The sequence below is a fragment of the Geotrypetes seraphini genome, chromosome 2, assembly GCF_902459505.1.
Source record: "Geotrypetes seraphini chromosome 2, aGeoSer1.1, whole genome shotgun sequence".
Taxonomy (NCBI): Eukaryota; Metazoa; Chordata; class Amphibia; order Gymnophiona; family Dermophiidae; genus Geotrypetes; species Geotrypetes seraphini.
In genome coordinates, this window is record NC_047085.1 from 282470996 (window position 1) to 282495005 (window position 24010).

The following is a 24010-nucleotide window of genomic DNA, read 5'->3' on the forward strand; positions in this document are numbered from 1 at the left end:
AAGATAATAAAAGTGTACATTAAGGACATTAACTGGACGAACGTGAAGGTGGGGGTAAGAGGGGAAGGGAGGGGAAAAGTTACATAATTAGAAGAAGAAGAAAAAGAAATGAAAAAAATTTTTTTTTATATGATATTGAGATAAGGTAGGGGAGAGGATAAAACATGTAGGATGGGATCGCTTCATAGAAGCGGTTGGTTGACCCAACAGCGGCAATTCTTATGTTCTTATCATCTGCAAATAGGCTAACCTTACCTTCTAACTCTTCAGTAATGTCGCTCACAAACATATTGAACAGAATCGGTCCCAGCACCAATCCCTGAGGCACTCCGCTACTCTGAGCAAATTCCATTAACCACCACCCTCTGATGTCTGTCTGTCAACTAGCTTCTAATCCAGTTCACCTCTTTGGGCCCTAAATTCAGCCCATGCAGTTTCTTTAAGAGCTTCCTATGAGGAACCGAGTAAAAGGCTTTGCTGAAATCTAAGTAAATTACATCTAATGCACGTCCTTGATCCAATTCTCTGCTTACCCAGTCAAAGAATTCAGTCAGATTTGTAAACCCATGTTTCCTCGGATCTTGTAATTCAGCAAAGTTTCCATTATTTTTTCAATAACTGAAGTGAGGTTTACCGACCTGTAATTTCCCGCTTCATCTCTGCAACCACTTTTGTGAAGCGGGACAACATCCGTTCTTCTCCAGTTCTGCGGATCTCTAAAGATTTATTAAATAAATCTTTAAGAGGACCTGCCATAACCTCTCTGAACTCCCTCAGTATCCTGGGATGGATCCCATGCAGCCCCCATAGCTTTCTCCACCTTCAGTTTTTCAAGGTGTTCATAAACACTTTTTTCCGTGAACAGTGCAGTATTCACTCCATTCGGAGGTGTAAATTTGCTAACCAATTGCTGTCCTTCTCTATGTTTTTCTTCGGTATAGGATGGAACCTTCAGCTTTTTAATAGCATCGGAAAGAAAGTAGTTGACAGAGACTGACTTTAAAAGGTGACGGATCCGAGGGGTCATCCCCCTGGTCAGGAGCCAGAAAGGCCTCTTGACTACTGGATCCAAACAGGGAGCTAGAGATATCTAAGACTGAATTTGAGTCCTGCAACAAAAATGGCTTGGAGGCTGACCTCTCCAGTCTGGCCAGTCTGCCTCTGAAAGGTCATTGGAGCCAAAGCCTGGTCTGCCCAACTGAGAAGCAGACACCGGTGGAGAAGCAGACACGCTCCATGGATTGACGGCTACACATCCACAGTCTGTGCTAACTGACCTGGTCTCATCAGAAAGAATCTCCACATCAAATTTACAAACTCTGGGGAGAAGCCTTGTGCAGGGGAAGCAAATGAAGCCTGCAGAACCTCCGACTGGGCTCTTGTGAATTCTGAGGACTCCACACATCTTTGTTTCATATCCTCATGAGATATGGGGTCCAGATGGAACTTTTACCCATTTCTTGGACCCATTTCCCGCCCATCCCTCCTGTGTGCTGCGACACACAATGATCAACGGCACAAATTTTACATGTAACAGTGTCCTCACACTCTGAGGAGTCCATCCCAGTCAATTAAAATCAAAATGGAAGGGTTTTGAGGCAGTTAAGAGGCTTTAAAAAAAAGATTGATTGAAATCTAAGATGGCCACCACCAGTAAAATCACGCCAAAAACGACCCATGGAAACTTATTTGAAAATTCAAAAACACACAAAAAAAAAGGTTTTGGAGGTGGGAGACCTAAACATCGTCTCCCCTCTCTGCACCGGATCCTGCTCCCTGCCTGCTTCTTTGGCAGGAAGCTTCGCCAACTTTTAACTCGGGCTCTCTTCTGCCCTCTCAGAGGGCCACCGCATGTTTCAGAACCCAGCACAGTGAAGGGGAAGGAAGACCACATCACCTCCCCTCACTGCACCGGATCCTCCTTCAACGGGAAGCCCTGCCCACTTTTAAATCAGACACCCCCCTCCAGCCATGTCTCAGCTCTATTAAGGGGCTCAGAGGGCTACCGCGTGGTCCAGAGCCCAGCACTGCCCTGCAGAACAACGAGGAAGGAGGAGGTTCCCTCCATCTTGTCCCTCTATCCTCCGCTCGACTCCACTCCAGACATGAGGATCGGGCCTGGCTCTGTCCACAGCAGAGTTCCAGCTCCTCTTCAGCCAAAATGTTTCATCGCAGAACAGCAGAGCAGAGGAAGGTTCCCTCCATTTTGTCCTTCTCTCCGCCCGACGCTGTTCCAGTCTCCCCTACAACAAAAATAATCCTACCCAGTGAAAAAAAAGAAAAAGAAAGAAAACCCCAAAAGAAACACAACACACTCTTAACTTCCTCACATATACACCAACCATCCCACACCTCTCAACTCCACAAAATGAAGATAACACAACAGAAACAAATAGTCATCGTCCTGCTACTCTATTAATAACAAACCGGAAAGCAAAAGGAAACTACAGCGATCATCAAACGGTTTGGTTTGATATAACGGCTAAAGTGGAGAGCGGCCGCACGATACTTAAAGTCCTAGATTTCAAACGTACGGACTTTAATGCAATGGGAAAGTACCTGAAGAAAGAACTGTTAGGATGGGAGGACATAAGAGAAGTGGAAAGACAGTGGTCTAAGCTGAAAGGAGCGATAAAAATGGCTACGGACTTTTATGTGAAGAAAATCAATAAAAACAAGAGAAAAAGGAAGCCGATATGGTTCTCCAACCTAGTAGCTGAGAAAATAAAGGCGAAAGAGTTGGCGTTCATGAAATATAAAAAAAACCCAAGAAGAGGAGAGCAGAAAGGACTACAGGGTGAAACTGAAAGAAGCCAAGAGAGAGATACGTTTGGCGAAGGCACAGGCGGAAGAACAAATGGCTAAAAACGTAAAAAAGGGAGATAAAATTTTTTTCAGATATATTAGTGAAAGGAGGAAGATAAAAAATGGAATTGCTAGGCTAAAAGATGCTGGGAACAAATATGTGGAGAGTGATGAGGAGAAAGCAAATGTGCTAAACAAATACTTCTGTTCTGTGTTCACAGAAGAAAATCCTGGAGAAGGACCGAGATTGTCTGGCAAAGTTACACGAGAAAATGGAGTAGATTCTGCGATGTTCACGGAGGAGGGTGTTTATGAGCAACTTGAAAAACTGAAGGTGGACAAAGCGATGGGACCAGACAGGATCCATCCCAGGATACTAAGGGAGCTCAGAGAGGTTCTGGCGAGTCCTATTAAAGACTTGTTCAACAAATCTCTGGAGACGGGAGTGATTCCTGGGGATTGGAGGAGAGCGGATGTGGTCCCTATTCATAAAAGTGGTCACAGGGATGAAGCAGGAAACTACAGGCCGGTGAGCCTCACTTCAGTTGTTGGAAAAATAATGGAAGTGTTGCTGAAAGAAAGGATAGTGTATTTCCTTGAATCTAATGGGTTACAGGATCCGAGGCAACATGGCTTTACAAAAGGTAAATCGTGCCAAACGAACCTGATTGAATTTTTTGATTGGGTAACCAGAGAGCTGGATCGAGGACATATGCTAGATGTAATTTACTTGGATTTCAGCAAAGCCTTTGATACAGTTCCTCATAGGAGGCTGTTGAACAAACTTAAAGGGCTGAAGTTAGGACCCAAAGTGGTGAACTGGGTCAGAAACTGGCTGTCGGACAGACGCCAGAGGATGGTGATTAATGGAAGTCGCTCGAAGGAAGGAAAGGTGACTAGTGGAGTCCCTCAGGGTTCGGTGCTGGGGCCAATCCTGTTCAATATGTATGTAAGTGACATTGCTGAAGGGTTAGAAGGAAAAGTGTGCCTTTTTGCAGATGATACCAAGATTTGTAACAGAGTAGACACCGAAGAGGGAGTGGAGAATATGAAAAAGGATCTGCAAAAGTTAGAGGAATGGTCTAATGCCTGGCAACTAAAATTCAATGCAAAGAAATGCAGAGTAATGCATTTGGGGATTAATAATAGGAAGGAACCGTATATGCTGGGAGAGAAGCTGATATGCACGGACGGGGAGAGGGACCTTGGGGTGATAGTGTCCGAAGATCTAAAGGCGAAAAAACAGTGTGACAAAGCAGTGGCTGCTGCCAGAAGGATTCTGGGCTGTATAAAGAGAGGCGTAGTCAGTAGAAGGAAGAAGGTGTTGATGCCCCTGTATAGGTCATTGGTGAGGCCCCACTTGGAGTATTGTGTTCAGTTTTGGAGACCGTATCTGGCAAAAGACGTAAGAAGACTTGAGGCGGTCCAGAGGAGGGCGACGAAAATGATAGGAGGCTTGCGCCAGAAGACGTATGAGGAGAGACTGGAAGCCCTGAATATGTATACCCTAGAGGAAAGGAGAGACAGGGGAGATATGATTCAGACGTTCAAATACTTAAAGGGTATTAACGTAGAACAAAATATTTTCCAGAGATAGGAAAATGGTAAAACCAGAGGACATAATTTGAGGTTGAGGGGTGGTAGATTCAGGGGCAATGTTAGGAAATTCTATTTTACAGAGAGGGTGGTAGATGCCTGGAATGCGCTCCCGAGAGAGGTGGTGGAGAGTAAAACTGTGACTGAGTTCAAAGAAGCGTGGGATGAACACAGAAGATTTAGAATCAGAAAATAATATTAAATATTGAACCAAGGCCAGTTACTGGGCAGACTTGCACGGTCTGTGTCTGTGTATGGCCGTTTGGTGGAGGATGGGCAGGGGAGGGCTTCAATGGCTGGGAGGGTGTAGATGGGCTGGAGTAAGTCTTAACAGAGATTTCGGCAGTTGGAACCCAAGCATAGTACCGGGTAAAGCTTTGGATTCTTGCCCAGAAATAGCTAAGAAGAAAAAAAAAAAAAAAATTTAAATTGAATCAGGTTGGGCAGACTAGATGGACCATTCGGGTCTTTATCTGCCGTCATCTACTATGTTACTAACTATCCAATTCCAGTTTTAGCAACAAGTAATAGAAACCACCACCCAGCAAGGAGAAACCATATAAACGTGGTTGACTGCTCCTCCTGCATGCCTCACAATATCCCCCAGACCTGGGGGAGAAGACCTACAAACGCCACCCGAAACCATCCCAACCCACCCCCCAAGCAAACAACCGCATTTATCTGAAAACTTCAAGTAACACTAAAACAGAATTTACACCAATAAAATGTGCATACATGAATATCAAGGTAGAGAGAACGAGAGGGCACTCTCTAATGTTAAAAGGGGATAGATTCCGTACAAATGTAAGGAAGCTCTTCTTCACCCAGAGAGTGCTAAAAAAACTGGAACGCTCTTCCAGAGGCTGTTATAGAGGAAAACACCCTCCAGGGATTCAAGACAAAGTTAGACAAATTCCTGCTGAACCAGAACATACGCAGGTAAGGCTAGTTTCAGTTAGGGCACTGGTCTTTGACCGAAGGGCTGCCTTGTGAGCGGACTGCTGGGCACGATGAACCACTGGTCTGACCCAGCAGTGGCAATTCTTATATTCTTATTTTCTTATCAGATCCCTAGGCCCAAAAACTGAGATTATAAAGGACTGGATAGAAACAGAAAAACTAGCATGCCTCTTCCTCACAGAAACATGGCTAACCTCAGACGCCAACCCCAGAATAACAGAAGTGTGTCCACAGGGCTACAAAATACAAGTAGTTTGCAGAGACAAAAAATGAGGGGGAGGACTAGCCATCGTAGCCAAAAATACTCTAAATATAGCCCTACAGGAAAAAGCCTCCACCCCACACATGAATTTACTCACATGCCAACTATCGAGACCCACACTCAAGGGAACCTTAACATGCCTAGTTTGCTACATAGCACCAGGAAAATGGAACATAGCAAAATCAGAATTTGAAGAATTTATTCTCAGAAACTCCCTCACATCAACATACAACCTAATCCTGGGCAATCTTAACCTGCACCTAAAAGACGAATCTTCCAATCAAACAGAAAACTTCCTCACATTCCTCAAAACCCTTTCCTACAGAATCCTGGACCCACAAACCACACATGAAAAGGGCCACCAACTTGACTGACATAGCTGCCTTCATGTCCCAAATATCCACCACACAAGAAATACACACCACAAACGGAACATGGTCTCGCACCCTCTGGTACACCTTTAAAATCAACTGAACACAGGGCAAAACCAAACAAAATAACCAAAGCTTAACAAACAAAACACACAAAAAGATCGACCCATTTAAATTCTGGAACAAAGTAGATACCATGATCCAAGATGGCAACCCCAAGGATTTACTAAACTACTGGCGAACTCTAAGCACAGCCATCCTTGAAGACATGACACAACTGCAAATAAAAACCAGAATCTGCAGACGCTCAGACAAATGGTTTGACAACGAACTACTACAACTCAAACAACAATGCAGACGTCTTGAAAGAGAATGGAGAAAAGACAACCAAGAACACACAAAAACAATCTGGAGAATACTATACAAACAAAAGCTAAAAGGAAAAAGAAAATCATACTACACCAGTCAAAGAGGCATAGAAATCTAAGACACCAAAGAACTTTTCAAACTACTAAAGGAACTCACAGACACCAAACCCTACCTAGACACCAAAACCGCCCCTCCCCCCACAGCAAACCAACTGGCTGAATTCTTCAGAAACAAAATCTCAACAGCCAGAAATACTTTCACCAGGACCCTAAGCCATCTTGACGAAATCTCACTACCACCCATAGAAAACGAGGCCTACGCAGCAGACAGAAACTGGTCAGACTTCCCAAACTTACAATGGCCCAACTTAGAAAGACTCTGCAACAAATACAATCATGCAGCCTGTGACCTTAACCAATGCCCCCATATCTGTTAAAAGCAGCAAGCACTAAATTCCGCACCCACCTCATGCGGTGGATTAGTTACATGCTAACAGAGGGCCAATTTCCACAAGACCTATCCGAGATCATCATAACCCCTATCCTGAAAGACCCAAAGGAAGCTACAGATTAGCCATCCAATTACAAACCTATAGCCACCATTCAGCTTTACGTCAAGCTAATGGAAGGCCTCGTAGGAAAACTTCTCAGCGAATACTTAGAAAACCACAACATACTCCACCCCTCACAATCAGGCTTCAGAGGCAACTACGGCATAGAAACACTACTAGTCTCCCTCCTAGACACAGCCAAACACCACCTAAGTAAAGGCAAAAAAAATGCTACTCATACAACTCGATCTCACAGCATTTGACCTAGTAGATCACAACATCCTACTACAAACACTGGAGGCAATAGGAATCACAGGCAAAGTCCACAATTGAAGGATTTCTCCACTCAAGAAAATACAGAGTTAAAGCAAACAAGGTACAGTCAGAATCCTGGAACAACCCCTGCGGAGTCACCCAAGGCTCCCCACTATCTCCAATACTCTTCAAGCTTTACATAGCCACACTTGGCACACGCTTAGATGAAATAGGCATAACTTCATACAGCTATGCAGATGACATCAGCATCCTCCTGTCTTTCGACCAAACCAACCCCAACACAAACTACACACTATACACAGTATCAAAATGGATGAGAGACCACAAATTAAAACTGAATCAAGACAAAACCAATTTCTTACTTCTAGAAAAAAAACAAAACCCCAGCCATAACAAACCTAGAAATAGACTCCATCACATACCCCATGCAACCGTACCTAAAACTGCTGGGAATAATGTTAGACAAAGGCTGCACCATGCAACTTCAAATCAGCAAAACAATCCAGAAGGCATTCGCAACCATGCGCAACCTAAGGCAAATCCGAAAATACTTCAACAATGAACAATTCAAACCCTCTTGGTATAAGCGCTAATCCTAGGACTCCTGGACTACTGTAACATCCTGTACTTGTCATGCCCAACCAACATGCTAAAACAATTACAAACAGTCCAAAATACAGCTCTTAGACTGATTTACTCGCTGAAAAAATATGACCAAATCACCACTGCTTACCGAGATTCAGACTGGCTCCCAGTACAAGCATGCATACAATACAAATTCTACTGCACCTTATTCAAAGCCCTAAATGGAAATGGACCAAGCTATCTGAGCAACCGCCTAATCAGGAAAAACACATCCAGACCAAGGAAAACTCATGCACATTTCACCCCCCCCAATCAAAGGTATACAAAGCAAAAAAATATACGACAGACTATTAGCCACCAGAGCAGCAAAACTAGGCTGCCACCTCTCCAATCTGCTGACTATGACGCCCAACTACAAAACATTCAGGAAAGAACTTAAAAGTTTTCTATTCAAGAAATTTGTCAAATAATCTAACTAAACCTGATCGACCCTCCACAGATCCCGATGCATACTATATCTATTAACCATGTATTCTCCCTGGAAATGCCAGGCCAACTCTTGTTGTAAACCACCTAGAACTGAAAGGTATTGGTGGGATAGAAGACACTAATGTAATGTAATGTAAACCTTAACCTTAACCCCCAAATCCCTCAAAATTAAGATTTTCAGACCCAGCCTGATTTTCCCATAGGAAATAATGGGGCTATACTCATAGTTCTTTGGAGATGCCTGCCTGTCAGCTATTTCAGTGCAGCTGGAGAGAAGGAAATGACTTTCTGCTTCATTTGCTTTCACCTCTGCAGAACCCCACAGCGCGACGGGTGTGGGCAAACTACACAGCCTGATACCCCAAGGATATTTTTTCATCAGAACTCTGTCGGCTGGGGGCATTGCCGACATGTTTCGCTTTTCAGGCTTTTTCAAGGCTGTCCCCTTTTGCTAACAAAACTCAATGGGGGATAGCGTTAGCAAAAGGGGATAGCCTTGAAAAAGCCTGAACAGCGAAACATGTCGGCAATGTCCCCAGCCGACAGAGTTCTGATGAAAAGATAAGTGCTTAACTTTCATATAAGAAAATCTTTTTTAATAGATGTTTAAATTATAAAGAAATAGTAAAAAGTAAAAAAGAAAGGATAAAAAACAGATCAATGACGATTTCTGCAGTCTTCTAAACAAAATTTGGTAGATCACTGTGCAAGACTCCGATGATCCCCCAAAAATGTGATATTTATATAGTAATGAATGTTTGTTGATCACACATTATTGAATAAGGTTATTAATTATAGGGTGATCTAAAGAAATTTAGCCATACAGAAAAATTCTATATATGCAGTCACCTGCATGATATCTATGTCTCTGTAGCATTTCTAATATATAAGTCGCAATGATTCCTAGCTTACATTTGCGGGATACAATAGTTGGTTTGGTATGGTATCCTCACCCAAATCCTCCTGCTAAGTAGAACACCAGAGGGGACCCATGAGAACCCTGGCCTACTGAACTGGTCAAGAATTTGTGAAGTAATTCTTATTTTCCTGCAAGCAGAAGGAAGTAGAGTAACACAAAGGTCTGTCTGGTCTTTTGCTGCTTCACTCTACTGCTGCAATTTCCTTACCAGAAGCCTGTTTCCTTACCCACAGTGTAGAATACATTTGATTTATGTCTTGTGAGTTCTCAGTTTGTCTGCTGATTACATTATTGTAGATGATAACCAGGAAGGATAGCTTCTTCATGTTGCTGAGGGGTTGGGCATTCAACTCTTGTCAGTTGGCCTTTGTAGGGATATGTTATTATGTGCAATCTTATATCCCGCCGAATCCACATTAGAATTCTAGGTGGGTTATAGGCAACATATTGTTACATATAATTTTATATAGAGTTAAATATGTTATAAAGAATTATGCATAAAGTTATCAAATTATGCATGCAGTCTGAGGTAATATATTATAAAAAGCAGCTGACTATTAACATTGTCTTTGTTTCGGGTGACAGTCTTTCCCTTATTTCATTTCCCTACCTAACTCACTTAGCCACATTATCAGTTCTTGAGTGGGATCCATTAACACAGTGCCTTCTAACTAGTATATCATCTGGTGTCATCACTGAGGTTCAGACTAGCACCCAAACTCTGTTTTCAGCACTACATGACAGCAAGCTGTAGCAGTGCCTCTTAAATGTATAGGAACCTCTTTCTGAGCAAACATAGGGCTAGATTCACTAAGCTGCCTGAATCGGAACAATCCGTTTCCGATTCAGGCAGGTCTGATGAATTCACTAACCTAAAATATACAGATGGGGCGATCGGAGGAACGCCGCCATCTGCCTGCACGGATCGCGCATGCGCAGATCCATCCTAGCCGCGACCTTTTTTTATTATTTTAAACTTTTGCTAGCCCATGGGTTTAACCTGCTTCAGGTTAAACCCATGGGCTTGCACAGGCAGTCGGGGCAGGTGTAAGGATTGATAGCACCCCCACAATGTAAGGTTGGTAGGGGTTATGTGAGGCGCCCTTACAAACACTAGGTCTCGAGTTCAATACCTTCACAGAAGATTCACCAGGATGTAGACTCAAATGAGAAGCACAGCCAGAGGTAGAAATAGGCTTACAGAAAAGCAATATTCATAAGCATTACAATTAAAGAGAAAGCAAAGAGTTGCCTTACAGAGTCCAGAGAGAAGCGTGAAGTTCCAGGGAGAGGCAGAGAGAGAGAGAGAGAGAGAGAAGAGGATGGGGGTGATGGTCTAAGCTTCGGGTTCCAGAGATAGAGAGAGAGAGATATAAGTTTTACAATTACAGAGAATGCTTCTGTGCCCTGGTGAATGAGAGAGAATAGGTGTGAGGACAGAGGTATGGAGAGAAAGGTGGGGGGGAGGGTTTCCAGCTTCAGGTTCCAGAGATCGAGCAAGAGAGGGGGGGATGTAAGAGGAGCCTTTTATAGCTTGGAATCTTATTCTAAATATAGAATCTATTGAACTTCAATTGAAGTTAAGCATCCCCATCCTTAGTAAACTGTGCTAGACAGGAGAAGAATAGACTGAAGTCAAATGCAATTTCCAGTATGCCTCTAACAATCTGTGCACCTGGACCCATTGTATATCCTAAGCTGTCCATCCTAAGCATCAGACATTAACACATCTTAACACCTTCTCGCACCTTTTTACTGCCAGGTCCTCTAAGCACTGATTGAATTAGGGTAATTTGAAACAGTCTGCCTGGATACTTACTGTATGTGAATTCTGTGCATGAGCACTCAGGGTCTATCAGCATCCACATCCCAGAGTCAGATTGATATAATTTCCCATAGGCCTTTGCTGACACTGATTAGGGCAACCAAAAATGCTGATTGCTAGCAATAGCTATGCTGACATCAGGCATGTTTGGGGCTCGACTCTCCTGCTCCAATGCGGCAGCGGCAGCCTCTTCTCTCCTTCCCTTCAGTGCGAGCCCGCGGGTTTAAAGCTGGCGCTGCACTGCGGCATGCAGCCCCGCTTTAAAACCACAGGCTTGCACTGTGGGGAAGGGCGGCAGAGAGCAGGTGAGTCGGGGCAAGCAGGCAGGAGGATGGGGCTGACAGGTTAGAAAGCAGGGCGGCAGAAGGCAGGGTATTCGCAAAGGGCTTCAAAGACTGGTCGAAAAAAAGTTTAGTGAATCGCGTCCCTGCCAACTTTGCATGCAGTTCCCCTCATTTGCATGCACGCACCGGAAGTAGATCGCTACACAGGTTAGTGAATACTGCAGGAGGGAAATCTGGTTGCTAAGGGCTCGCAAACCGATTGATACACGATAGGTTTGCTTAGTGAATCTAGCCCATAGTCCTAACTAGCATGAACCACAAGGTATAGTAATTAACAAGCAGAAGCAGGGTATATACTGTAGATAGACCTGCTTTGTGCAGAACCCACGTTGCATATACTCATAGTGTAGGGTCATGAAATGTTGTTTAAATGTTGTTTAAAATATTGCTCTGGTCTACATAGCTGAAGAAAGTATACAATCTATTGACCTCATCTACCTAAAATGTATGTCCCTACCTTACCACATTGTAAGCTGAATAGATAAGAGTTTGAGCCATGATGTACCCTGCCCTTCTGTACATTTAACATTTAGAACTGTAAGAGTTAGATAAGTGACCTGCTAGTGTGAGCTTAGGACCAATAATAATTGTAGAAAAGTTATAGAAGTAACAAATGAAAATTGTAGTTTTTGCATATATTAGTTTGTGAAAAGGGCATAAAAGTCTGTGTATTTCCTGTTTCTGACTCTCTAGTAGGCAGGCTATTAACTGCACTAGAGTCCAGTATACCGTAATAAATTTCTTGTACTTTCTTCACGCCTCTGACTTTGTGTGTCCAAGTGACCTTTCATTTGGCGCCTGAACAGGGACTTGAAGGTCTCTTGACCACTGGTTACTCGATTGGTCACTTGTTTCTGGTCCTACAGCTGATGTGTCTGCTTAGCTGGCTGCCTTCCTTTTGGGGTGTTGGCAGACCTCAGGACGTTGGACCGCTTCAACTGACTTATCTAGTCTCAGTTTAAAGTACAAGAATCTGTATCAGTTTAATTCTGTCCTGGTGTGTCCACCATCTGGTAAGTGGGGATTGATCATCCTTATCCTGTCTCTCATCTCCTGCCTAGTAAGCCACTTGATCTGTCGCTGAAGTTGTGGGGAAGGTTTCTAGGAACTGTTATTTTCTGGTTGAGTAACTGAACTGAAATCTGTTGTGTTTTGTGTGTTTGAGTGTGTCTGAGACGTCCTTGAGGACGAAATGAGTGTGGACCTGTTAGTACTGCGTTTCCCTAGTCCGGAGACGGGCAGGGCCAGGAATTCAGGGAAGTGTTTTTGTCCTCCATTGCACAATGGGGAGATGTCTGTCTACCTGTGGGGATCCCTTGATATGTTAGCTAATTTTAAAAAGGGATTTGTCTCTGATTACACTTAACAAATCAACCCTTATTTGTCTGTGCCAGTTAGAATGGCCGATATTTGGTGTGGGCTGGCCCCCTCTGGCTCCCCGTCAGATTTTTATGCATTCGCTTGCTGTCGGTTCCTCTTCCAGTCAGCCAATTTTTGCATTCCAATGGGAAAACCCTTCCACTGGACAAACCTCCCAAGTAACCTGGACTCGTCTATCCCAGGGCTTTAAAATAGCCCCACTCTAACCAGCACCGCCCTTGCTTCAGACCTTGCCAATTTCTTCCCTTCATCTGATTCCCAAGTCCTGCAGTATCCCGGGTTCTTTATGAGTTCTGTCTGTCCAAATGTATCAGTGAAGTTTAAACTGTCAGTTGTTCACAGCATGAGAGGAGAGTACTTTTCCTTTTGTGCTGAGTTCAAAGAAGCGTGGGATGAACACAGAAGATTTAGAATCAGAAAATAATATTAAAGATTGAACTAGGCCAGTTACTGGGCAGACTTGTATGGTCTGTGTCTGTGCATGGCCGTTTGGAGGAGGATGGGCAGGGGAGGGCTTCAATGGCTGGGAGGGTGTCGATGGGCTGGAGTAAGTCTTAACAGAGATTTCGGCAGTTGGAACTCAAGCACAGTACCGGGAAAAGCTTTGGATTCTCGCCCAGAAATAGCTAAGAAGAAAAAAAAAAAAATTTAAATTGAATTAGGTTGGGCAGACTGGATGGACCATTCGGGTCTTTATCTGCCGTCATCTACTATGTTACTATGTTACTATGCTGATAAGGGCCATGAAGTGTTTAGCACTTCAAATGCAGTTTCTCCTGAAACAGATAAGTAGTTTTAGATTTAAAGTTTTTGGCTATGTTATAAAATGTTTATGTATATTTAGAAATGCATGTAAACGAAAAATATGATTTCTGGAACTTATATTCCATACTAAAAAGAAGTTCTTTGTCCAAATTTAGAAGTTATTTGTCTAAATTTAAAAATTCTGAAAAGGACTACATCTGTAATTTGATCTCTTTGATCTTTAAGCAACTCTCTCTCCTTTGTGAAATTCTGTAGGAAGGGGGAGTAAGTCTCTACTGAGACCCATGTTGATTGTAAAAAAAAAAAAAATGAACAATGTTTAAACTTGTGAGTACAGTAAAACCTTGGTTTGGGAGCATTTGTTCCAGAAGTATGCTTGTAGTCCAGGGCACTCGTGTACAAAAATATACATACTTGTATTGCAAGCCCTTGCTCGTTTGGAACAGTCACTGCATTCCTGCAGCGTCATATAGAGAGGAACCATTGGCTCAGTTGTGAAAATGTGATGCTTCTATACTGTATGTACGTGTATTGCAAGACGTTGCTGGTATATAAAATTTAATCATTGCTTGTCTTATAGAACACTTGCAAACCAAGTTATTTGCAATCCAAAGTTTTACTGTATATTCCAATCTTTGTTTTGTATTTCTGTTTATAAATCATGTAAGTTTAGGTAAGAATGTAATTTTTAAGAATGCTTTTGTATGGAAGTAAATATTTTTGCCAGTCAGCTGATAGTGAAGGGACTGCTGCTTTAGAGAGCGCTTGTGTCAGATTACCCTGCTTAGTGGGTGGATCTAGAACTGCATTTTACAAGTCAGCTCTTTGGGGTAGGAACCTGATACAGATAGTGGGTCTTCCTTTTAAATTTTCCTGTGGCCATATTTACATTGATTTCAAGTATGCCTTCCTTGTGTCACCTACCTTGGCTTTCAAATCTCCCAGGGTACCAGGTCCCTTCCTATACCTGTGTCCAGGCTGTCTGTAGTCTCCCTGACCCTGATAACTGCAAGGCTCTGAGCACCTTTCTCAGTATTGCAGGATACTGTCCCATCTGGATCCCTGATTTCTCTACTATTGCCCACCCTCTGTATGATGCCTCCAAAACTTCTGACTCAGGCCTCTGCCCTCTGGCACTTCCGCCCAAGAAGCTGAGCTGTATACCCTCACTTCTGCCCTGCGATATTCTGCTTCTTTAGTCTTGCAACATCTACACTGACTCCAAATATGCTTTCTTTACCTTGCATTCCCATAGGGCCACCTGGAAATATCGAGGTTTCATTACAGCCTCCAGCTGCCTGATCCATCATGCTCCCCTCATTCTTGACCTTCTTGAGGCCGTACAACTACCCTCATGTGTTTCTGTTATGCAATGCCATGCTTACAGACGCGTGACGGACCTTGTCTCTCGTACCAATGCCCTTGCCGACCGCACAGCCCGAGCTGCCAGTCTCTGCTCCCTCCTTCGGCTCCTCTGTACACCATCATTCCTTTTCTGGACTCCCTTACACCCCAATACACTTCTCAGGAACAGACTTGGGCCCGCACTCTTTCGGGCCAGTCTGTTCTGAAAGGGGGGTGGATACAAAATGCGCCAATTCAAGTGCCAATCCAGACCCACACACTGATACTTCAAACGCAAGCACAGCGGGTACCCTCATATTCATTCCTCAACACCTGGCCCTCACGATTGTCACAAGATGCCATGATCTGGCACACTCTGGAGAACCCGCTATGCAAATGATCAATCACCTTGATCAGCTAGTCTGGAATATGGTCCGACAGTGTGTTGTCGGTTCTAGAATAAAATCCCCAATCAGATGACTGCCACCTCTTGGACACCAACCTATTGGAACATATCCGATGCAGGTTCTGTCTGTAGACTTCACCCACTTGCCCACCTCTCGTTCCCTCAGTCACCTCCTGAATAATTCCGTGCTTTGGTCTCCCTGTTTCTATAAGCAGTGACAACGGCCCCCGCTTTCATTGCCGATGTCATCCAACAAATTGCTCAGGCCCTTCAAATTGAATAGAAATTATATGCTGCTTACTATCCTGAGAGCTCTGGTCAGGTCAAAAGGATGAACAGAACCCTTAAGACCCTTCTCACGAAATGAATTGAAGAAACTAATCTGTCCTGGCCTGTCCTGCTGCCTTCTGTTCTTTTTCAGATTAGATGCACCCCATCTAAACCCACTAAATTGTCCCCATTTGAGCTCATGTTCGGCCGGCCACCACCCATTGTGAACTCAGATCCTGGTTCCTTTGCTACTCAGGGATCAGATATCCTCCAGAGTCAGGTCCAATCTTTAGCTAAGGCCCTTCAAGAGCTCCACAAATGGGTCCTGGAAAGGGCCCCACTATCGATAGCTACACAAGTTCATGGGTATGTCCCTGGAAATACAGTATGGCTAAAACTTGGAAGTCAGACCCCCTGAAACCTAGGTGGATAGGTCCTTTTACTGTCCTAATTTCTTCTCTTACGGTTGTCAAGGTGTCCGGACATGAAACTTGGTTCCACTACAAAACGGATCTTCAGCTGAAGCTTTCTAAGACCTCAAAAGTTCTGAATATTTACCATTTTACTTAGCAGGTGTTCTGAATATAATTCTTTATAAGTGTTTGAGTTTAATTGACTGCCTATGGTTCACCACTGCCTTTAGCAAGTGTCTTGAGTATAACTGTTTGAAGTTTTCTAAGTTGTGCCTGAAAGAAAAATGAGCTTCCTATATTAGTATATATATATATCTGATATTTGTGTTGCCCTTACTTATGCTTCTTTCTTCTGTATTTCTTCCCTATTGTACTTAACAAGTGCAGCCCTTTTTGCCTGATGTTTGTTTGTAAGAAGGAGTTAAGTACAGAAAGTGTCAAACATCAGAGGGTATTTTCTGTTTCCAACCTACTGGTGATGAAGTTTAAAAGTGGGCGGAAATCTGCATTGATAATGTTGAGGGTCCACTTATCAACTAGACTCTTATTGTAGACCCCATTCGCCCGGTGTCTTTGTATTGTGATACATGTGTGCTATTTGATGTTTCTCAAGGTCATGGTACTACCCCTAATACAGTTTTGTGTGGCTCCCTAGATTAACTGTGTTATTATACCAAATGTGCTAAGTATATATGTCTGTATAACCTGATGCCTTTAAGAACTGCCCCTATGAGGAAACCTTCACTAATGGTGGAGCCTGTCCTTTATGAGAAAGTGTTTTGTGGGCTACCTACAATAACCCACACAAATATCCCCCTAATACCCCCTCTGCCTCCCTTACTTTAGATCCTAGCTCCGGCCCCTTGTGTACTACAGGCTACTGTAATCCCATGGTTTTCACTCTCACTGACCCACATAACTGGAATGCCAATATCCAAGTCCAGAAGGCCAGAGACTGCATGGTATTGTATATTGATGGTAAAAGGTGAGACCCAGGTACTGTTGTATGTGTCCGAATTGTATCCCACTCATGTGCTCCTGTCCATCACTCTGTGGTGTTTCCCCAGTTTTATGAAAGTAGATGCTGATATCCTGTAATCACTAGAAATCTGTTTATACAGTTTGCTGAAACTATAGGCCAGACTCTTAATGTTAGCAATTGTTTTGTATGAGGAGGGACTGGTATGGGAGAACAGTGGCTATGGGAGGCAAAGCAGCTGGACATGTTAAATCTGACTTCACAGACCCTCACTTTTACGTCAGGTCCGCAACCTTCACGATGGGCCTTGTGATCCTCCATTGTTGCTTCCCACTGTCTTCAGCGCCCTTCAGACACTGCTTAATGAAACTTCCTATGAATGATGGTCAGCTCCTGATAGTTGATACTGGCTCTGTGATCTGTTTGCCTACTCTTGGTTGCCTGCTAACTGGACTGGTACATGTGTGCTTTGCATGATCCGTCCCAGCTTCTTCCTGTTACCGCTAGCCGATGGTGAACACCTGGGAGCCCCTCTATTCAACACCAGGGGGTCGCCAAAAGCGGTCTACTTCCACCAATTCCCTTAAAATAGGTGAATGGGGTAATGACTGTCCTGCAGAATGGATCATTGCTGCTTATGGACCTGCCACATGGACCGAGGATGACACCTGGGGCTATCGGACCCCAATCTATATGCTGAACTGCATTATTTGTCTACAAGCTGTATTCGAACTGATAACTAATGAGACCACCTGAGCTTTGAGTACCATTGTCAGGGCTTTGAGTACCATTGTCAGAGCGAATGCTAAAATGCACACTGCTGTCAGAACTGCCTAGCTCTAGATAGAAGGTGGTGTCTGTGGTAAATTCAACCTCTCCAACTGCTGCCTTGAACTTGAGTAAAATGATTGAGGACGATGTGGATCGTATCACCAAATTGGCTCATGTTCCTGACCAGACCTGGCGTGACCTTACTGCAGACTGGATCTCTGGTACCTTCGGCTCCTGGTTGCCTTCTGGTTCAGCACTGAAGATCATCTTGCTGGTTGCCACCCTGTCTTCTCTGCGCCTTTGCTGCCTGCCCTGTGTGGTCCCCATAGCCATAAAGCTGTTCCACTGAACTATGGACTCTGCTGTCAAATGTTCCACTGCTGCATTGGCCCTTGCCCTCTCCCAGTATCGTCCCTTACCCACTGGGAACCCCGACTTTCCTGACCCCTAACTTTATTTTGTCAGGCTTGGCTCCTTAGGTACGCCAGCCTGAAAGGGGGAATGTAGGGTTATGAAATGGTTAACTGTTGTTTAAAATATTGCTCTGGTCTACATAGCTGAAGAAAGTATACAATCTATTGACCTCATCTGCCTAAAATGTATGTCCCTACCTTACCACATTGTAAGCTGAATAGATAAGAGTTTGAGCCATGATGTACCCTGCCCTAGAGAATGACACGGTGGCAGTTTACCCGCGGCTACTGCGTTTAGCCGCAGGTAACCCGCCAAAAACGGGGAATGAAAATTAGCAGCCTCTGCGGGGACGGGGACAAGGTCATCACCGCCCCGTGGAGCGGTGAATGGTCTTGTCACCGCAGTGAGGCATAAAGGATCGTGTGGTTCCCGCAGCCCACACCCGCCCACCCGCATGTCGGCTCGATCGTTTAACCAGCTTCCTCTCTCCACCTCACCTTAGTTTGCCGGCTTTCTTTTTCGGCGACCGGAACGCTTTCAAAAGAGCCGCGCACGCGCGGCTGCTCAGTATTCAATCTTCTGCTCTGACCCAACCGGAAACAGGAAGTTGCAGCAGAGCAGAAGATTGAACTTTGAGCAGCCGCGCGTGCCGGTCGCCAAAAAGGAAAACCAGCAAACTAAGGAGAGATGGAGAGCAGTAGCGTACCAAGGGGGGGGGGGAGCGGGAAGGGTGAAAAAGGTAATGGCGCCAGGCCTTGGAGCACCAAGGCAGACCGCTTCTCCTCCCTCCCAGCCAAACCCCCGGTGACCCTCCTATCTCTCCCCCCCAAGTGAACCTTTCCGACCCTCCCAGCGAAAGCAGCAAACCTCCCTCCAGTAGCATCGGCTTTCTCCTCTCTCTGCCGCATCACTGATGACGTCATCAGTGATGCGGCAGAGAGGAGAAAGCCGCGAAGGAGGTTTGCTGCTCTCGCTGGGAGGGTCGGAAAGGTTCACGGAGGGGGGGAGATAGGAGGGTCAGCGGGGGTTCGGCTGGGAGTGGGGAGAAGCGGTCTGCCTCGTGCTCCATTACCTTCTTTGGGCAGCAGCAGCGTTTACAATTCGCTGCTGTTGCCGGCTTCAGGCCTTGTTCTCTGCCGGGTCCTGCCTACTTCCTGTTTTCATGAAGACAGGACCCAACAGAGAGGAAGGCCTGAAGCGGGCAACAGCAGTGAATTGTGAATGCTGCTGCTGCCCGATGAAGTTCAGGACATCGGGGAAGGAGCAGGGAGAAATCGGCTGCTGGCTTGGGGTGAGGGTAGGGAAAGAATTGTGGAAGTGGAGAAATTGGCACGATGGCTTTGTGGGGGCTAGGGGGAGAGAGAAAGAAAGAAAGGAAAAAATAAAGAGGGGGGCAGGGGGAGAGAGAAAGAAAGGCAGAAATAAAGAGGGGTCAGGGGGAGAGAGAAAGAAAGGCAGAAATAAAGAGGGGGTCAAGAGGGAGAGAAAGAAAGGCAGAAAGAAAGAGGAGGGCCAGGGGGAGAGAGAAAGAAAGAGGGAGGCCAGGGGAAGAGAGAAAGAAAGGCAGAAATAAAGAGGGGGGCCAGAGGGAGAGAGAAAGAAAGGCAGAAATAAAGAGGGGGTCAAGGGGGAGAGAAAGAAAGGCAGAAAGAAAGATGAGGGCCAGGGGGAGAGAGAAATAAAGAGGGAGGCCAGGGGGAGAGAGAAAGAAAGGCAGAAATAAAGAGGGGAGCCAGGGGGAGAGAGAAAGAAAGAGGGGGGGGGCAGGAGAAGAAAGAAGAAGGACCAGAGACTCATGAAATCACCAGACAAAAAGGTAGGAAAAATGATTTTATTTTCAACTTAGTGATCAAAATGTGTCCGTTTTGAGAATTTATATCTGCTGTCTATATTTTGCACTATGACCCCCTTTTACTAAAACGCAATAGCGGTTTTTAGCGCAGGGAGCCTATGAGCGTCGAGAGCAGCGTGGGGCATTCAGCGCAGCTCCCTGCGCTAAAAACCGCTATCGCAGTTTAGTAAAAAGGGAGGGGGAATATTTGTCTATTTTTGTATAGTTGTTACTGAGGTGACATTGCATAAAGTCATCTGCCTTGATCTCTTTGAAAACCCGCGGAATATAAATGATAATTAATATTTTCTCTGCGTACAGCGTGCTTTGTGTTTTTAAAATTTTATTGTTGGTAGATCATTTTGACTTGGCCACAAAGGTAAGGGGGAGGGAAGGAGGGGAGCTGCTGAAAGATATCTAGTAATCCTTGCAGGCTTGACTGTGCAGGGAATTATTTTTGTAAAATCATGTTTTGTTATGTGACTGGCATTATCTAGACTTTAATTTCTATGAATGAATAGAATGAAAATGATATAAAATTACTTGCTTGCGGGGACCGCGTGTTCCGGCTCACACAAGGAAGGAGGGGGTGAAAGGGAAAAAGTTTTTCTTCCTTGGAAATAGATTCTGAAGTGATCTCATCAAAGAAGACCAGCACCAAATGTACAAGAAATCCCTTAAACAATGTCAAAAGAGCCCAAAATAGAAAACTGCTACTGCCTTGAGACTCCATTATTGAAGGAATCAACTTGAAATCACAGAAGAGACAGGAAAAGGTTAAATGCCTCATGGAATCCTCAGGTACAAAACACAAACCAAATTGTGATTGAAATCAGAGCAGACAGTAAGAATTATAAAATTTATGTCATTATCCATCTGGAAAAAAAGGCATACTAGAAATAATGCCTCAGCAATACAATTTTCAGAAGTTCTATTTGCTCATGGAAAGGGAGAAGAGAGACTGCTAGTGATGGTGGGGGGACTGATAGAAGATATGAAAGAAGGGTGGTAGAAAGGAACAGATGGTAAAGGAGGGAGGGGAAGGGTGGTGGTGGAAAGGAATAGAACAGACATTGAAAGAGGGAAGAGAGGAACAGACCCTGAAAGGAAATGTGGAAGGCAGAGTGGGGAGAAGACGCTGGAAGGGAAGAAGACAGATGCCAGACTATGGGGGAGCGGAGGGAAGAAGATGTGTGCTAGACGGGGACGGTGACGGGGCGGTGAATGGGATGGCAGTGGCGGTGACGGGGCGGTGAAAGGGATGGCGGTGACGGGGCGGTGAAGGGAACGGCGGTGACGGGGCGGTGCAGAGGATGGTGGGCCAGGGACGGTGCAGTGACGGGGACAGATTTTTTCCCCGTGTCATTCTCTACCCTGCCCTTCTGTACATTTAACATTTAGAACTGTAAGAGTTAGATAAGTGACCTGCTAGTGTGAGCTTAGGACCAATAATAATTGTAGAAAAGTTATAGAAGTAACAAATGAAAATTGTAGTTTTTGCATAGTTTGCGAAAAGGGCATAAAAGTCCGTGTATTTTCTGTTTCTGACACTCTAGTAGGCAGGCTATTAACTGCACTAGAGTCCGGTATACTGTAATAAATTTCTTGTACTTTCTTCACGCCTCTGACTTTGTGTGTCCAAGTGACCTTACAATAGTACCAACTCTTCTCCTAGTCTTCCCATTCTCTGCTGTCCTCCTACCACCTCCCATGCTTTCTTATGTCTCTCCATGCCTACACTGCCTTCTTTATGGAAGTTGCTGTGCCACATAATATTTTTGGTAATGTAGGTTAGGGTTGTCCAGAAAAACCTAAAGTTGGAGAAACTTTACAAATTGAAGTTTTTCTCATGAATTTGTATGTGCTTGTTCACAAGATATTTTTGTACAATTTTTTAGGCTCATCCTAGGGTCGCTCAAAGCACTACCAAAATTCCATTTTTTCCCTTAAAACTGGCTTATAATTTTGCAATAAACAGGTGCTAATAATAAAAAACAATGCTATCATTATGCCTTGGGATATAAATTAAACATGTAAATATAAGACCTACCCCCTCTTCTACAAAGCCGCGCTAGCAGCTGCCGCAGAGTAACGACCCTGAAACCCATAGAAATTTAAAGGGCTTTAGAGCTGTTGCTGCGCGGCTTTGTAGAAGAGGGGGTTAGTTGGACCTGAATCACATTTCCTGTATCACGCTCTTCATATTACCAATGAATGGTTGGCAAAGCCAGTGGACAGGTGGTCTGAAGATCCAAACTTCCATACTGCTGAACAGTTTGTCAACACAATGAAAGTAGTTATCGACACAGCATAGCGAGATGTTAAACTGATAACTGACTTTGCCACTGGCATCACCACAGACCCAGTGCAAGCGTGAGGCCTTGTTGCAAAGAGTTGAACAGGCTTTATCCTATCTTAAGAAGATATTGAATGCTTGAGTGTTTGCAATGCCATTGGTAAATGACTACACCAAAGTGTACATGTTTAGCTATTAGCAAATTATGCCCCTTCTTTACAAAGCCACGCTAGCGTTTTTAGTGTCAGTTGGGGCAGTAACAGCTCGGACATTCATAGGAATTCTATGAGCATTGGAGCTATAACTGTGGTAGCCTGCGCTAAAAACGCTAGCGCAGCTTTGTAAAGGAGGGGGGTATGTTAAATTTCTGTTTTTCACAATAAAGTGCAAATATTGAAGGTTCATTTAATAAATACTGCTAGATTTTTTGCATAAAATGTCTTTATCGATGTATTATTGCTGAGTGTGAAAACATAAAAATTATAGCTTTAATATCAAGAAATTTGCTTCATTAAGCAAAAATAATTTAAAAAAATTTAAGAAAAACACAGCTTTATATAATCAGTGGCTTTGTGTGACCCCAGGATGGGCTTTAAAAAAATTATTTTTTTTAAATTTTCTGATCAAGCACAATCAAATTCATGGGAAAAACTTCTATTCACACAGTTTTTCCAACTTTAGGGTTTACTGGATAACCCTAGTAAATGTGCAGCTTGGTTTGAGGAAGTTTGGAAACATTGCCATAAGTCTGATCTCCAAAGAGTTTAGTTTTTTCAGTTTATAAAAAAATGGGTCTCTAAATACCGTCAGTATTGGCTGACCTGAGAAGGCATGATCAAGCAATGGTATTCAGGTGTTCCACATCTCATTGTTTATTACTATCACTGGGCTCACCCATTTAAATGATTTTTAAAACGTATCTATAAAAAAATAAATTACAGTATGTTCTTGCCTCCAGTTGTATAGCATTCTATGAAGAACTGATGAATATTTTTAAACCTTTTGTTTTAGTTCCATTAATATGAGTAGTGTCTGTTGTTTTTTATTTTTTTTATACTTGAATGTTTTTCTGGATTGTAAACCACTTTGATATATTCTGGTTGTAAGGTGGTGTATCAAATGTTATGAAATAAATAATTAATATTGGAAGTCAGCACTGAACTTTGGTGTGTTTTTTCACTGTGCAGCATTTTGACAGATTTCATTAGGGCTGAACAAAGCAGTAAATCAAAGTACAGAGATTTAAAATAAGTGGTCTATAATAGAAGTTGTGGTCTAATTTTGTAGATGTTAGAGATTTCATATTTGCAGTCTGAATTTTAAGTAATAGTTTGCATTTTAAAATCAATCATGTTTTTCTTCTTTTAGAGTCCTCCTTTAAATATTGGCATCATACTCTCCAGCTTACTTATGGCAATAGAGTTCTATCCAAATGTGAAATTTCAGTTAAGTGAACAATTCGGTGAAGAGCTGAATGATACCATGTGGGAATATCTATTTGCTATTGATTTGTTATGCTGTCATCAGAAATGGGTATGGACGCATGACAATGTCATAAGGTAAAATCAGAACTTCTTATTTCCTATTTAGGACCTGCTGTAAAAAATAATTTGTCTCATTTTGGACTTTTATTTAGTAGAGGGGTCCTTTAGTTTGAAAATACAGTACTGCTTATATGCATGTGAGGAGGATTTTATAACATCTTTAGTCCTTTAGGCTATGAAAGGAATAGGAGATTGTGGGAATGGCAGAGATGAAGAGAGAGCATGCCTAATGGTTTTACTGTGTAT

General features: G+C 43.6%; 1 protein-coding gene across 6 annotated transcripts in view; it reads left to right on the top strand.

The window, feature by feature from the left end:
* ICE1 (interactor of little elongation complex ELL subunit 1) overlaps positions 1 to 24010 on the top strand; it is a 964399-nt gene that overhangs the window by 851907 nt on the left and 88482 nt on the right. For all 6 annotated transcript variants that reach the window (XM_033929748.1, XM_033929749.1, XM_033929750.1 and 3 more), the window contains one exon: positions 23589 to 23779. In XM_033929748.1, coding sequence (XP_033785639.1) covers positions 23589 to 23779 — 191 coding nt within the window. The remainder of the gene's footprint in view (positions 1 to 23588; positions 23780 to 24010) is intronic.